Raw genomic sequence first — 14,812 nt, 5'->3', positions numbered from 1 at the left:
AATGATAGAATGCATTATGAACTAATTGAGAGCATTGAAGGTATTTCTTATACACATATTAATGGTACCAAGGAATGCTATATAAACACTATTTCTCAACAGCTCTTGTCTCTTTGACTTTAGGTACCTTCTAGACTAGTAGACCACTGTTCAGCACACCATAATTAGATGAGAACTCATGTGTATACCCCAAATGCTTAGTTTGTCGTTTTACTCTGAAAAACGCTGGTCTACTCTTATAAATTTTAGTACTTCACCATTACCGTAAAATAAACATCCGATTCAAATAGCAAACATTATTATTATGGCGTATTATTACAAAAACAATTCTACTCACCATGACACCATCTTTCCTGCTACACGTCTTTCGAACCAGCCTCCGACTGTACATTAAGTATTTGCAATTTATCTTCATGTTCCGACCTTCTTTGTAATAGTTGGCAACACATTTTAAAAACATCATTCGGGTATGGACACTTTCATCTGCAGTCAGAGCACTGAGTGAGTCAGAGCCTCAGAGAAGCGTTGACTTCAAGATTGTTCGATCGTAGCAAATCGGCGTTATTTTCTGATTCACCTCGCCGCTGATCGGATAAGTAAAGCTTCACGACATTGTCGCATCCACAAACTAAACGAAACGCGACAGTAATATTGAAAAAGTACAATTCAAAGTCTATCTTTGCTCGAACAATATATAAAATACAGTGTTTTACGGCTTTACAAGAAATGCGACTTCCCGAAATGATATCACAACCCGTCTTACAACCATTCTCGCCCTAGTCCTTTTAGGGTCACGGTTTTATTCAAAATCCCCAACTTTGAGGCCCTCAAAGTCAATGAAGATGAAATTTTTGATTTATCAAATATATTGCAAAAGTTCTTAAAATCATCTAAACTATCTAAAAAGTCTACTTCCCCAAACATGACATAGGCACTTGAAGCTCCACTGTTACTGTTAGATGGTAGAACTTGTTTACTTTCAAATGATTTTGCAGCTGGATCGAGAACATTGTGTTCATCAATGTTCACTTTAGAACACAATGTTCTGTGTTGTTGTCGTCATCCACAATGAGTACACTTACCATCCTCATTCTTTCTGTTGCAGTTTCTTGTTATATGCATTCCCAAACAAATAAAGCACCTCTGATTGTCATTAATGAATTGTCTTTTTTCTTGAACTGATTTCTGCATGTATATTGAACAGTCAACAAAACGGTGGGAAAGTTTACAACCAAGAATTAATTGTACTAGTGGGAGTCTGGATTTGTTGTCCTGTATCCTAAACGGAAACGGTAGAAACTAAACGGTAACCTTCATCGAAAAGACTTATGAACTTGAAGCGGTCTGCTGAAAAGCTTGAAACGAACCCAAGATAGATAAAGTTTTTGACATCTCAGCAAGCAAGTGGGTGCATTTACGATCGGTAAAATATTGCTTAAGATCTAAGTCTTCCAGATCTTCTTTCTGTCAATTTGGTCATAGATATCTTCTGAAATAGCCATCATTTCCAAACTATTTGGTCGAGTTGCCAAACCATGTCTCAGTTCTAATTTCAAGACTTTAATTTGATCGGGTACTTTTCTGGATAAGTTCACAATAGTTTCGTTTGGGTTAGTTTCAAGCTTTTCAGTTCACCGCTTCAAGTTCATAAGTCTTTTCGATGAAGGTTACCGTTTAGTTTCTTTCGATGTTGAATCACTTTTCACTTATGTGCCTCTTAAACAAATGATTGATATAGTTATTTTGCATGTCTTTAAAGATAAACTGATTAAAACTACTCTTTCGAAACGTACGTTGAAAAAATTGCTTTCCGATTCATGTACTAAGACTGTATTTTCATTTGATCATATTTTATATGAACAGATTGACGGTGTTTCTATGGGTTCATGCTTAGCTCCGATATTAGCCAACATCATTCTAACGGAATTTGAAAAAGTCGTTGTTGATGATTTAATACGATCCAGTGTCTTAAAATTTTACCGCCGTTATGTTGATGACACAATTGTGTTGATAAAACCCGCTGATATACCTTTTGTTCTGAGTAAATTTAATAGCTTTGAAAAAAACCTCACGTTCACTGTGGACACTTTTGAGGATAGTAAAGTGCATTTTTAGTGCAAAGTTTGAGAAACTTTGCAGTATTGTGATGAGTGGCGAAAATTCAAACGAGTCAGTAAGTCAGTCGGACAGTCAGTCAGTCAGTCAGTCAGTCAGTCAGTCAGTCAGTCAGTCAGTCATAGTGTGTAAACTTTACGGGGGGTAGGTTGATTTATGCCTATAGTAACTCTTTGTATATGATCAGTAATTTAAGGTTTTTAAATCCGTTTAACTTGCTTTATTTATTAATGCACTATACCCCTTTTGCAAAGTTCACCAAAATATTGAGGGATTTTGGCGGTTACTGTAAATTTTGAAGCATTGCTTTTCCGCAGTTTGGGTTTTGTTTTAAAGGGATTTGGGCAGAATTACCCCCTGGAACGCCCGATTCTTTCTTACACGTCGCAACTGCGCATGTACCGTCGAGACGTGAACATTATTCACGATGTAAAGAAACGAGGAGCGACGAGCATTGCTTCAAAACATTCTGGGCGTAAAAATCGAGCAATTCTTTGAGAATCTACACACTTTATCAACTTATGCTTTGAATTATGAGCATTCAATTCAACACAAATATAATTTGGAAGGTTTATTCCATAAATAGAGCTAAGAGGTCAGGAAGAAACGACGCTGTGTTGTTTATGTATTGATAGACTCTTACACAAATGTATATTATGTCGATAGCAAGTCGATACCTGATATTCTGCATACAGTACATAAATGATACTATACAAAACAGACATTTTGTGCAGTAATCAAATCATTTTGGCGGTATACAGTATTGATTATAAGTATATTGTTTTGTATCGATTTACGCGTCGAAGTATCCACATCATAGACATAATATGCACCGCGGTTTGTTTACATTCTTTACAAGGCAACTATTTTGGCTATTCTTATGAAGTGACGGATAAATTGTAGCCATCATATAAATGTAGTGAATGTAGTCACAGTTGTTTGACAAAGAAAAGAGACTACACTGAGAAAATCGTGCCCGGTTTGGATGGTTTACATGGGCAACTAAAATTAGCTATAATTTAATAGTGACAGTATCCGCGGCTAACATAACTTGAGTACTTTGAGTAATTTCCTTTTGATTAATGTTTAACCTAGTTCGTTATATTTTTACTGACCAAAGTCAAAATGTCTATGTTGGGACAAACGTCTGGTTGCTCAGGTATTACAGGGCATGAAAACTTTGCACTATCCTTGGATTCCTAGTTTGGATTTAGAAATCTCAAGTTCGGGCATTAATGTTTTTCGTAAACCTACACACACCGGCCAGTATACACATTTTGATAGCTTTGAGCCATGGCCACGCAAAACAGCGTGGATCAAATCACTGTTTTTCCATGCATCCAAGATTTGTACCAACTCAGCATTTCTCAACAAACAAATCTCGCAAATTTCTAAGTTTATGGCCTGGAATGGTTTTAAAGCAAATGTTCGCTTTTCCATGATACAGAGACTAAAACAAAGGTATGCGGTCGATAATGAATATAATCAAACTAATGGTAATACGGCATCCGGAAATACTGAAAATCCGGGGGACACTAGGCAAAAATCTTGTTAAGGATTCCTTTCTTAGGTAAACAAGGTGAATTTTTAGTCGAAAAGCTTATTAAAAAGCTCCAGTGCAACTTAACGGAACCGGTTAAATTTATTGTTATATACCAAACCAAAAAGATTTCTTATTTCCTTCCTAAAAAGGATAAAATTCTGGATATGTCGCGGAACAATCTAGTTTACTAATTCACTTGTCCGGGCTGCAATATGTCGTATATTGGAAAAGCTGAGCGAAATTTTGCAACAAGGCTTTCAGAACATTTGGATCCACTAAAAAGCGCAGTTTCAAAACACTTAATGGACTGTGACGACGCAAACTACCTACTTAACATGAACAATCTTTTTGACAAGCTTAATGATTCTGGCTCCTTTTACTCTTTCGCTGAACTCGTACCTAGCAATACAAAAATACTCCAGTCTCTCAACAACACAAACTCTAATCTGTTGTTGTTCCTGGAGGCACTGCATATAAAGTTTAAAAAGCCAGAACTCAATAGCGGCTTAAAGGCATCAAAGGAACTTATAGTTTTTCCTTAGACTGTATCACTATATCCATGCAAATATCTCGTGATGCCATGTTTTTGTATTTCTTATCAACTCGCTGATTTACGTCATCATTACTTCCTGACAAATTTGTATATAGATTGCAGCTTGCTTGTAAATAGTTAGGTTTGACAATGACTTTGAAATAGAGTCGAAATATCACCTTGAATATTGTGTCTTGTTTTTAACAACTCATATCTTGGGTTTACAAGATGTTTATTTTCGGAGTATGTTTTCTCTAAGGAGGAATTGTTTTGATTAAGTATTTGGCAAAAAATTCTATTTCCATATTACAGATAGATTAGACTAAAATCTATATATATTGAATGTAAATAAATTGCACACATACTACACAATAAATATACCTTGTTAATAGGGGTTTTTGCAAGATTTACTTGGACTGGCCTTATATATCCAATTGCCTGTCCAATAGCATCTTTTAAATAGGCCACGGTATAACCAAGAGGTGGAAAAGGAATGGTTTCCAAGTCTCTCCTCGCTCCACCAGACCGTAAAATTTGAAATATGCCATTCACTACTTTTAGCTGTGGAAACTGGAGCTCAAATGTGCTTTTCACATGATTAAATGAACCATTTCTATCTGTGAAAATAACCATGTTTTCTCCAAGACCAGCTTCCTTCAAAATCCATTTTTCCTCTCTGGAGGGAACATATTTTTTATCTTTGTCTGTCAAACATATAAAAGTATGTGTCCATGACACCTTTGGCTTATATCTTTGATACGGATAAGTACACAAACTCGGTCGAAATGTATTTTTACTGGTCGATGGTCCCGCTGTGGACGTGACTGTTGGTCGCATGAATGGAAACACTCTCACCAATTCTACTTGTCTTGATGGTCTTGTTATCTTGTTGTTATCCACAAACATTTTGGCACCTAATCAGCGGTAATTTATGTTGAATTGAAACATCGAATGTGCGAACTGAAATATTGAATGTGCAAATGAAACATTGAATGTGTTAATGGTATGGAATTACGTTGAAATACACTTGCACACCTAATAACAATTATGATACAAAAACAGCTTCATAGTTTACCGTACGAAAACACACACTGATCAAATCTTAAATTTTAACAATAATCACCCAACTCAGCACAAAATAAGCTGCATTAGGACGTTATTTAACCAAACAGACACACACACTGTAACACAGAAGAAGCAAAACAAGCGGAACGCAAATACTTGTACTAAACTTTCGAAAAGAATAACTACCCAATAAATTTCATTAACAAAGTACTAACGAAACTGAGCAACAAACAAACTAATGAAATTAATGAATCACAAAGAGAACCTGAAGTATAAAATAAAACAATTACCTTACCATACATTCAGAGCACATCTGAAATGACTGCCAGACTACTTCTTCCTTTTAATATTGACATAGCACATAAACCAGCACACAAACTTAGGTCATATTTTTCAAAACACAAGGACAAAACGACCACCACTGAGACAAGAAATGCCATCTACCTGATTCCTTGCAAAGACTGTCCACAACGATACATAGGTCAAACCTCGAAGAAAATCGAAACCCGAATAACTGAACACAACAACGCTAAACACAAAAACTGAACTACTGGGACGAGCACAAACAAAACACACACGTGAATTCAAAGAAGCTTGGTTTAGTACAGACAACAATACTATTAACAGACATATCGACATTCCTGCAGTCTATCTGTAACTTAAGACAAAACGTAAGGACTCTGTCAATAATCACATTAATATGACTGATAATAACTTAAAATCCACCCGCATCTGATACACAATAATCTAATCATTCCACAGCGACCATCCCTGACAACAAAATGCAGTCAACCATGACAACGTATCCCTCAACTACCACTCATATCAGATAAACTTCAAAACAACCAATCAGACGCTCTTAACATATACAGAGTCTTAAAGAACAACGCGAAACTTAAAAATATAAAGCTAGACACATGTAAATTATTTAGATATTCTGAAGAAGACTCGAAGTACCGAGTCGAAAAAAAAAAATATATATATATATATATATATATATATATATATATATATATATATATATACAACGTTTAAGAAGGCTATTTTCACATAAAAACTACAAGTTTGTTTTGAAAACATTCCAAAGTGAGTGCTCTCTCGTCAGGTCTAAAATGTGCCAGCTAACTTCGGTCTTATATATACTCATTCGCTACACGTTCTTTAATAAAAGCTTTCTGACAGCATTTGTTAGAAAGGCTTATAGCTGACGCCTTTGTCCTTTTGTTCCCAAATGTGTTTGCTCATTTGCATCGCATTCATTTTGTTTTTGTCCCTAAATGATGCTAAGTGGTTGGCGTATATGATTTTAAACTTGTTCTGCGTTGATCCAATGTATGTTTCTTTTCCTGTGTCCATCTCCACTGTTGCTTGGTAAATTACATTTGTTGTTAAGCATTCTCTGTCCAGGGGACACGATGACCTATCCATGCAATTACAGGGTTGATTTTCTTCCTTTTTCCCATTGGTCTTTCATAATAAAGCCTTGTTATGGTTACTGATCTTAGCTTGTAAGTTGGGTATGCATGAATAGCTTAGTTTTAAAGTATTCCTATTAAAAATTTGCTTGCTAGAGGATGACAATTTGCGAATGTTCCTCTGACAATCGATAAAAACTTTTGTCCCACATTAGTTGCTATGTGCTTCCTAAAAGGTGGGTTATACCATGTTACATTACAAGCTCGATTCTTCGTTTTTGGCGTTCCTTCTCCCAGATGTTTATCATACTTGAGGGTATAATTATATCCGCTTTTATGCAAGGCCTGTTGGTAAGTGGGTGCAACTGCGTCAAAAGACTTTTGGCATGACCACGTCTCATTAAGGCGTTGGTTGATTGCTATCAGGATATTCTTTAGGATTGCAGGGGGGTGGTTGCTTTTGCGATGGACATAAAGCGGTATGTTGTTTGGTTTCACGTATGGCGTGTATGATCCGTTGGCGAGGTTCAACGTCACGTCAAGGAAGATTTTTTTTTATTCAATTGTGATCTGGAGTTGGTTATTTGCAAATACTTTACAAATTGTTTTCTTAATTTCCTCTATCTTTCTCGCTGTTGTGCAGAACGCAGCCAAACCATCGTCTCTGTACAAACCAATACTATCCCTGTGGATTGTCTTTGGGAGTTGACATAGCAAATACGTCCCGACTAACTCGCAAACCTCTGCGCCATCGTAGGATCCCATTGTCACATAAAATGAGTCCGCAAAGCCTTTTTTAGACCAAGCATCTTCATTATTAAACAATAGTAATTGCTTAGTGTGCATAATAATGCCTTTCTTGTCAGGTGCTTTGTTGGTAAACGATGCAGTGAAATCAAGGGCTTTGTGAAGGAGTTCACCAGTGATGGATGGATAAAAATTCACAATATCAAACGAGATGAAAGAATACTGGCTTTTGTTTGCGATAGCGTTAAACCAGTTCAAAGCTTGCTTGCTTTAGTGCTCTTCCACTGCTGTACCCCAGTTTGTTCAATCACCGCACTGTTTATCCTGTCCAATATGTGCTTACTAACTCTTCCCAGCTCTGACTTTGTGGGATTAATCAAACGACAAGATGGGTTGTTTACAAAGTTATCCTTATGGTCTTTTAGGGTAATGAATGCGTTCCTATGGGGGAGTACTTTGACTCTATCAGCTATGTCCAACTTGCATGCGATTTGTTTAGCTTTAGCATTGATGGATTTTTCTGCATTCTGAGGGGCTTTTTTGTATTCCTTTTCAATACTTTTCTTTAATAAACCGTCATACTCGCTAGAATTCATTTTATAATAGTTTGTCAATTTATCTGCCGGTATAATAAGTTGGTGTCATCTCTTCTTATGTCACGTATATGCTTTGCCAAAGAGTTTTCAAACTCAGTCCGGTGTATCTTTCTGAACTCAATGTTGTGTATTAACATAGCCATTTTGTATTCGAACTCTCTAAGTTGAGGTACTTGTCGCGGGAATGCTTTTGAATTAAAGCCATAGTTGTTCTTTGAAGGTGGTTTATCTTTTGGGTTGATGAATACATATACATATACATATACATACATACATACATACATAGATGATATATATATATATATATATATATAAAATATAATATATATAATATATATATATAATATATATCAACCAGAATCAACCAGTTTATCATCATCATTGTAGATTACCTGATATATGGTGATGTTATTTTCTTCATCGTTCATATTGATGATCTTAAATGGCATTCGTAGGAACAGAGTATCAAATTTTCGAGACTTCTTAGAATTTCTTACAAGCACCTTGTCACCAACTTTAAAGTGAGATGTCTTTCTGTACTTGGAGCCGTTTACTTTAATCTTGTTTTCGGTTTTCTTCCTCAAGTCTATCTAACGTCCGCGCTTGACTTCGTCTTCTGTTGCTGTCCTTCTCAGAAAATCTAGACGTTGTCCATCTCGAAAGACCATTGCTGCTGGTGAAATACCGGTTGCAGGATGAGGAGTCTGCCTGTAGTTCTTCAGAAGGTTTTCAAGGCTCTCTTTCTCAGAGTTTTCATGTTCTCGTGCTATCTTCATTGCTTTCCCCAATGGTCGCATGAATGTCTCTACGGGATTGGATGATGGATGTAGTGGTGGCGGTGTCTGCTGTGTAATGTTATGCTCGGGGGTAAAATTGTGCATGGCTACACTATCGAATGGTGGTCTGTTGTCCAATATTTGGGTATCCGGATTGCCATAGGTCTCGTACATCTCCTTCAATGCTGAAATCACTTTGTCAGCTTTGGCTGTCGCCAACAGCTTGGTGGTGGGGAATCCTGATGCCTGATCTTGGACTACTACAATGTGTTTCAAGGATGGCATGGGCCCGAATAAATCTTCAGCCACAGTTTCCCAACATTTATCAGGTATGCAATGTGGTCTAATTGGCTATTTTGTCTTTTTATTGAAAAATGCGTTGTAGTCATCACAGGAAGTCACAAACTCTTTGACTTTCTTGTTCATGTTGTGAATGAAAAAGTGGTATTGCAGTTGGCGTTTCAAACTATCTTGGCCCGGGTGCACGCCCTTGCGTGCAATTTCTATGGCTGTGTCTTGGAGTTTTGTAGGAAGCATGATGCGTTCGTCTTTGAGAATGATGCCATTGCCAGTAGTGGTGATTTGTAATAGGATGGGTTGGAATCTCTGAACTTCTGCGGGTTTGGTCTTAGGAATCCACATTTGTTGCTTTTTGATAAACATGGCAATTCGTTGCAGCGTTTGGTCTTCTTTTGTGGCTTGTAGGATGGTGCTGATACCTATACAGTCTGTGGCTGGTGTGGTGTGTAGTAGGTATAGTAGGTTGTTCAGGTCATCGGCTTCCCTTTGTTCTTCTGGCGGTAGCTTGTTGATCTGCTTGGCATGTCGGGACAAGTAGTCTGACTGATTGATCTTCCCCGGTTGATAAATCACGGTAAACCTTACATCCGGATGGCGTAGCTTGATTCTTTCAGAGCGGATGGACCCTTTACGGTAGCCATTGCCTCAAGATCGATTTGGGGATATCTCTGTTCTGCCGGGCTGGTTGTTCTAGAGTCTAGACGCTATCGCAATTGGTTTTGCTTGCTCTATTGTGACTCCCTGCCCCAGCATGGCTCCAAGCCCGGTGTTGCGGGCATCCATGAAAATGAAGGTTTGTTTGTGCATGTCAAAGTATTCCGGGAGCGTATTATCTTTGAGTTTGTGAATTAGCACCTTGTACGCTGTGTTATGTTGCTTAGTCCGGTTGAATCGACAGTTCTTCTTGGTAAGTTCCCTTAGCTTCGCAGCATGTTGCGCAAAGTTTGGAATAAAATCGGCATTGGACTGCATCATACAGAGGAAACTGATCAACTCTTCCTTTGATGTCGGTGCTGTGATGTGATTTAGTGCTTTCACCTTTAACAGACAGGTCGTACTCCACTAGCACCAATGCGCATCCCCTAGAATTCAATCTCAGATGCACCGAATCTGCACTTCTTTGGGTTAAGAGTTTGCATATGGTAAGGCCTGCGTTGGTAATTGCTTCCATGACTGCGGTGATTGCTGACAGGTGTTCAGCCTCGGTCGTCGTGGCTAGAAGGAGGTCATTGTGAATTAGGTGTGTATTCGGGATGTTTGCGAACAGAGGTTGTAATGTAAAGTTCAGTTCTCCTTGTGCAGGTTTAATACCCATTGTCAGGCGTTTGTAGCGGTATAGTTTGTCATTAGCATGGAAGATGGTGAGATATCTGGATTCCAGATGAAGCTCAATTTCCCAGAATGCGGATTTGAAGTCCATCTTTGAAAACACGTTGGCACCACCTTTAATATATTGTCATGGGATAGGTGCGTTAGAAGTGTGGATAGCTGGGTTCACATGGCGTGCATCAAGTGTCATACAAATACTGCCATCTGGTTTTGGTGCAATGGCAGCGTTTGAGACCAAAGGTGGTGGGTGGGTGTTCCTCGATTACCTGTTGTGCCATCATTTTATCGATTTCTTGAGAGACACGTTCCTTCAGATGATATGGAACTGGTCTGGCAGGTAATGCAACAGGTTTGATGCTGGAATCCACATGTATTTTAACTTGGTGATTTTTCAACTTCCCAAGGCCTTTAAAGTTGTCTGGGTAATTCTTTAGTATGTCTTGTAGTGACACACTAAAGTAACGTAATCACCTATTCATCCAACGTTACTATGTACAACCTTCCAAGTCTTTTTGGTGAGAAACCGGTAAAAAGTTAAAAGACCGCTTCGAACATTGGTTCACATGGGCTGTTGATGATGTGCCAGTTAACTGGTATGGAAGTTTTCTTCGCTTTTTTCATCAACTGTTTAGCATCCCGAATTGCCCTCTCAACTTTACCGTTGCTCTGCGGGTATCTTGGAGATGATGTGACATGCTCGAACTTCCACAATTTTCCAAAGTTCTCGAACTCTTTAGACGAAAGCTGAGGTCCATTATCCGTCATCACTACGTCTGGAATCCCAAATCTTGCAAACTGGGCTTTCAGCTTACGTATCACGGCCTTCGATTTCGTACCCTCCAACAGATCAATTTCCCAATAGCTTGAAAAGTAGTCAACCGTCAGCAGATAATCACGACCATTGAACGTGAAGATATCCACTCCCACTTTAGACCATGGTCTTTCCGGAGGATCATGGGGATGCAGCGGCTCTTTTGACTGTTTACTATCAAACGCCCGACAAGTCTCGCACTGTTGGACATATGCTTTCACTTCGCTGTTCATTCCAGGCCAATAAAGGCACTCTCTCGCTCTTCGTAAACAGCTCTCGATCCCCATATGCGCTGAATGAAGACGTTTGTTCATTTCTTGGCGCAAACTCTTTGGTACGACCACTCGTTGTCCCCGAAACAGCAGCCCATCTTGGGTAGACAATTCGTCTCGCATCGACCAATAAGGCGTCACCTGTACTGGTAACTGCTTCTTTTTCTCTGGCCAACCGTTCCTTACCACTTCTATCACCTTTTGCAGCTCGCTGTCGTCTACTGTATGAGCTTTAATATCATCAACTCTGGCCGCTGAGATTGACAAGTATTCTGTCATGTTGACTGTCTCCACTTCTCGCTCAAACGCTGTCGCCTCTTCTGGTGAACCATGCGCTCTGCTTAGAGTATCGGCTAACTCCATTTGTTTTCCCCTTCGGTAAACTATTCTCACATCATAGAGTTGAACCCGTAACAGCATCCGCTGCAATCGCTTAGGCGTTTTGTGAAGTTCTTTTTTTACAATCACCTCCAAGGGCTTATGATCCGATTGCACAGTCACCGTCCGCCCATACGTATATTGATGAAACTTCTCTAAAATGGACACCACCGCCAACAGCTCTTTTTCAATCTGAGCATATTTCTTCTCTGCTTCGGATAATGCACGACTTGCATAGGCTATGGGTTGACCATCTTGTATCAAAACAGCTCCAAGTCCTGTTCCCGAAGCGTCACTCTGTACGGTTAACTCTTTCTCCGCCTCATAATATTTCAGCACAGGCGCTTTGGTTACCAGCTCTTTGATCTTCGCACAGGCCTGATCATGCGTGTCTAACCAGGTCCACTCTGCATCTTTGACAGTTAACTTCCTCAAGGGCTTGCAGACGTCGCTCAACATAGACAAAAATTTACTGAGGTAATTCACAAACCCCACTAGTCGGTGCACACCAGCAACATCCTTGGGTTTTGGCATCTCTAGAATGGCTTTAACCTTTTCAGGATCAGGCTTCAAACCTCCGTCCGTTAGTAAATGTCCAATAAAGGGCACTTCTTTTCCTTTAAATCTTACTTTCTCTTTATTCAATTTAACGTTACGCTCGCGACATCTTTGCATGAGTGCTACCTTCTCATCATGATCCAAGACTGCCTCTTCATCGTTTTCACCTTCTCCAAATACTAGTATATCATCATGTATGGATATGACCCCTGGCAGACCTTCAACCACTTGCTGCTGGCGCCTTTGAAATTCTTCTGGGGCAGATGCCAATCCGAACGGTAATCTCAACCACCGAAATCTTCCAAACGGCGGGTTAAATGTTGTAAGAAAGCTACTCTCATCATCTAACTCGACATGCCAGAATCCGTTACGTACATCAAACGTGCTGAACACTCTAGCTCGGGTAATCTCAGGTAATACTTCGTCAATCGTCAGAATTGGGTAGTGACTTCTTTTCAACACTTCGTTCAGATCTTTAGGATCTCTGCAGATTTGTAAACTGCCGTTCGGCTTCCGCACCACGACCATGCTTGACACCCACGACGTTGGACTGGTAACTTCCTTCAAAACCCCCAACCGTTCAAGTCGAGATAATTCCTCTTTAAGCTGCTTCTTGAGTGCTACAGGAACTCGTCTTGGTGAATGAACAACAGGCTTAGCTGTTGGGTCGATTTCTAGCACATACTTTCCGTCAAATTTTCCAGTACCAACAAACATTTCTGGGAGTTCCTTCACCAACGACTCTTTGGTTAGCACTGGAACAGATTTCGTCTTACCATTCACTGCCATGATGTTTTCATATTTAACTTCTATAAGATGCATTTCTTGAACAGTGCTGCTTCCCAGCAACGGTACACATGAGGCCTCTATGACAACAAAATCCACTTTATAACTTTTACCCGTTTTTGGATTCATAACCGATAACTGACATTGTCCTATTGGCTTAACCATACACTTGTTGTGCATTGACAAAATTTTGTCTGTTTCCTGAAGCTTACACGATCCCACCGACTTTTGAAGGACTTTAACTGGCATGACGTTACATGTTGCACCACTATCTAATTGGAATTTCACGGGTCGATTTCCAACGTTCAGTGTGGCGAAAACTTTCTTTGAAAAACACTCTTGCGACACAGCATGCACTTGCGATATACGTATGTAATCTACCGTCGCTAATTCGTCAAACTCTGATTCACTATCACTTTGAACTTGATTAACCCTCGATTGTCTACGTTTTGTTGTTAGGCATTGTGCGGCAAAATGATTCAACTTATTACACTTTAAACACCTTTTACCAAGCGCGGGGCACTTTTGTTTATCTCGCTCATGCTTTCTACCGCAGTATCTGCATACTATGAAGCTTTGTTCCACTTTCTCTCCACTGCCTTCTCTATTTGCAAGTTTGCCTTCGCCTCGTTTAAATTTTACACTGTGCAGTTCATCATTAATTCGCTCTGTTTCATGGCCTCGAATCATTTTTTTCCTTTCCTTTGCGAGTTCTGAAGCCCGACACGCTTCTATGCACTTTTTTAGATCTAAATTTGCATCTTTAAGTAAATTCTCTCTTAAATTATCATCACAAATTCCACAAACAATGCGGTCCCGCACCAAGGACTCTGAAAGCTGTTCGAAATTGCATGTGGCCGCTAAAATCTTTAACTCAGTTACGAACTTCTCTATCGATTCATCGATTCCTTGCACTCGCGTAAAGAATCTATATCGCTCAACCGTCTCGTTCTTCCTAGGCCTACAATATTCTTCCAAGCCCTTTAATATATCCTCTACTGTCCGTTCCTCTTCGCTACCCTCAAATTTTAATGTATTGTAAATCTCTCTACCTTGACTTCCAATAAGATAAAGTACAAGTTTCACCTTAGTGGCATCTTGTTGCCCGGCCATCGCCAGCTCCAAGTATAACTCCATTTCTTCCTTCCATCGTCGCCAGGTCTGCGGTAAATCATTTGAATCAAAATCCATTTGTCCCGGCGGTTTTAATTGTATCATTCGGACTTCTCCAACAGCGGTTTTCGTGCTTGTCGCCATTATATAGCTCCCCAACTTAGACTTTCACACCTGACACCATGTTTCATGTATACACTTCTGGCCTCTATTACGATCTACGTATAACTGCCTAAGTCACATGCAGCCCACATATATATACACTATTACACTAGGACCCAGTCCGTCACTACATAATGTTACACTCTCAATACCCCAAGGTAGTCGACGTCCTCAAAGAGTACAATCCCGAAGTTAGACAAGATGTTTTCTGCGTTTGGAGTTCCAAAACAAGTTAAAACAGATAATTGTCCTCCTTTCAATGGTGTGGATTTTAGAATGTTCGCAGAGTACCTAGGATTTTACCACAGAAAAAT

The 14,812-nt window shown here is 39.3% G+C and overlaps 2 protein-coding genes across 2 annotated transcripts; both read right to left on the bottom strand.

Annotated features, from left to right (window-relative positions):
• Positions 1 to 8,603: 8,603 nt before the first annotated feature.
• Positions 8,604 to 9,074, bottom strand: LOC114529252. Its single transcript, XM_028551009.1, has one exon. It carries the CDS (start codon positions 9,072 to 9,074, stop codon positions 8,604 to 8,606), a length of 471 nt encoding a protein of 156 aa, XP_028406810.1.
• A 1,878-nt stretch (positions 9,075 to 10,952) lies between these two features.
• On the bottom strand, positions 10,953 to 14,480 carry LOC114529251 (uncharacterized protein K02A2.6-like). Its single transcript, XM_028551008.1, has one exon. It carries the CDS (start codon positions 14,478 to 14,480, stop codon positions 10,953 to 10,955), a length of 3,528 nt encoding a protein of 1,175 aa, XP_028406809.1.
• Positions 14,481 to 14,812: the final 332 nt, after the last annotated feature.

Source organism: Dendronephthya gigantea, unplaced genomic scaffold (assembly GCF_004324835.1).
Source record: "Dendronephthya gigantea isolate DGI-Jeju-01 unplaced genomic scaffold, DenGig_1.0 000055F, whole genome shotgun sequence".
In the NCBI taxonomy this organism is placed as follows: Eukaryota; Metazoa; Cnidaria; class Anthozoa; order Malacalcyonacea; family Nephtheidae; genus Dendronephthya; species Dendronephthya gigantea.
Note: the sequence above shows the minus strand (reverse complement) of the source record. Positions and strands in the feature narration are given on the sequence as shown.

Bases quoted from the DNA above. Each gene is read 5' to 3' on its own strand.
- LOC114529252 (XM_028551009.1), bottom strand. From the start codon at position 9,074: ATGCCATCCTTGAAACACATTGTAGTAGTCCAAGATCAGGCATCAGGA.
- LOC114529251 (XM_028551008.1), bottom strand. From the start codon at position 14,480: ATGGCGACAAGCACGAAAACCGCTGTTGGAGAAGTCCGAATGATACAA.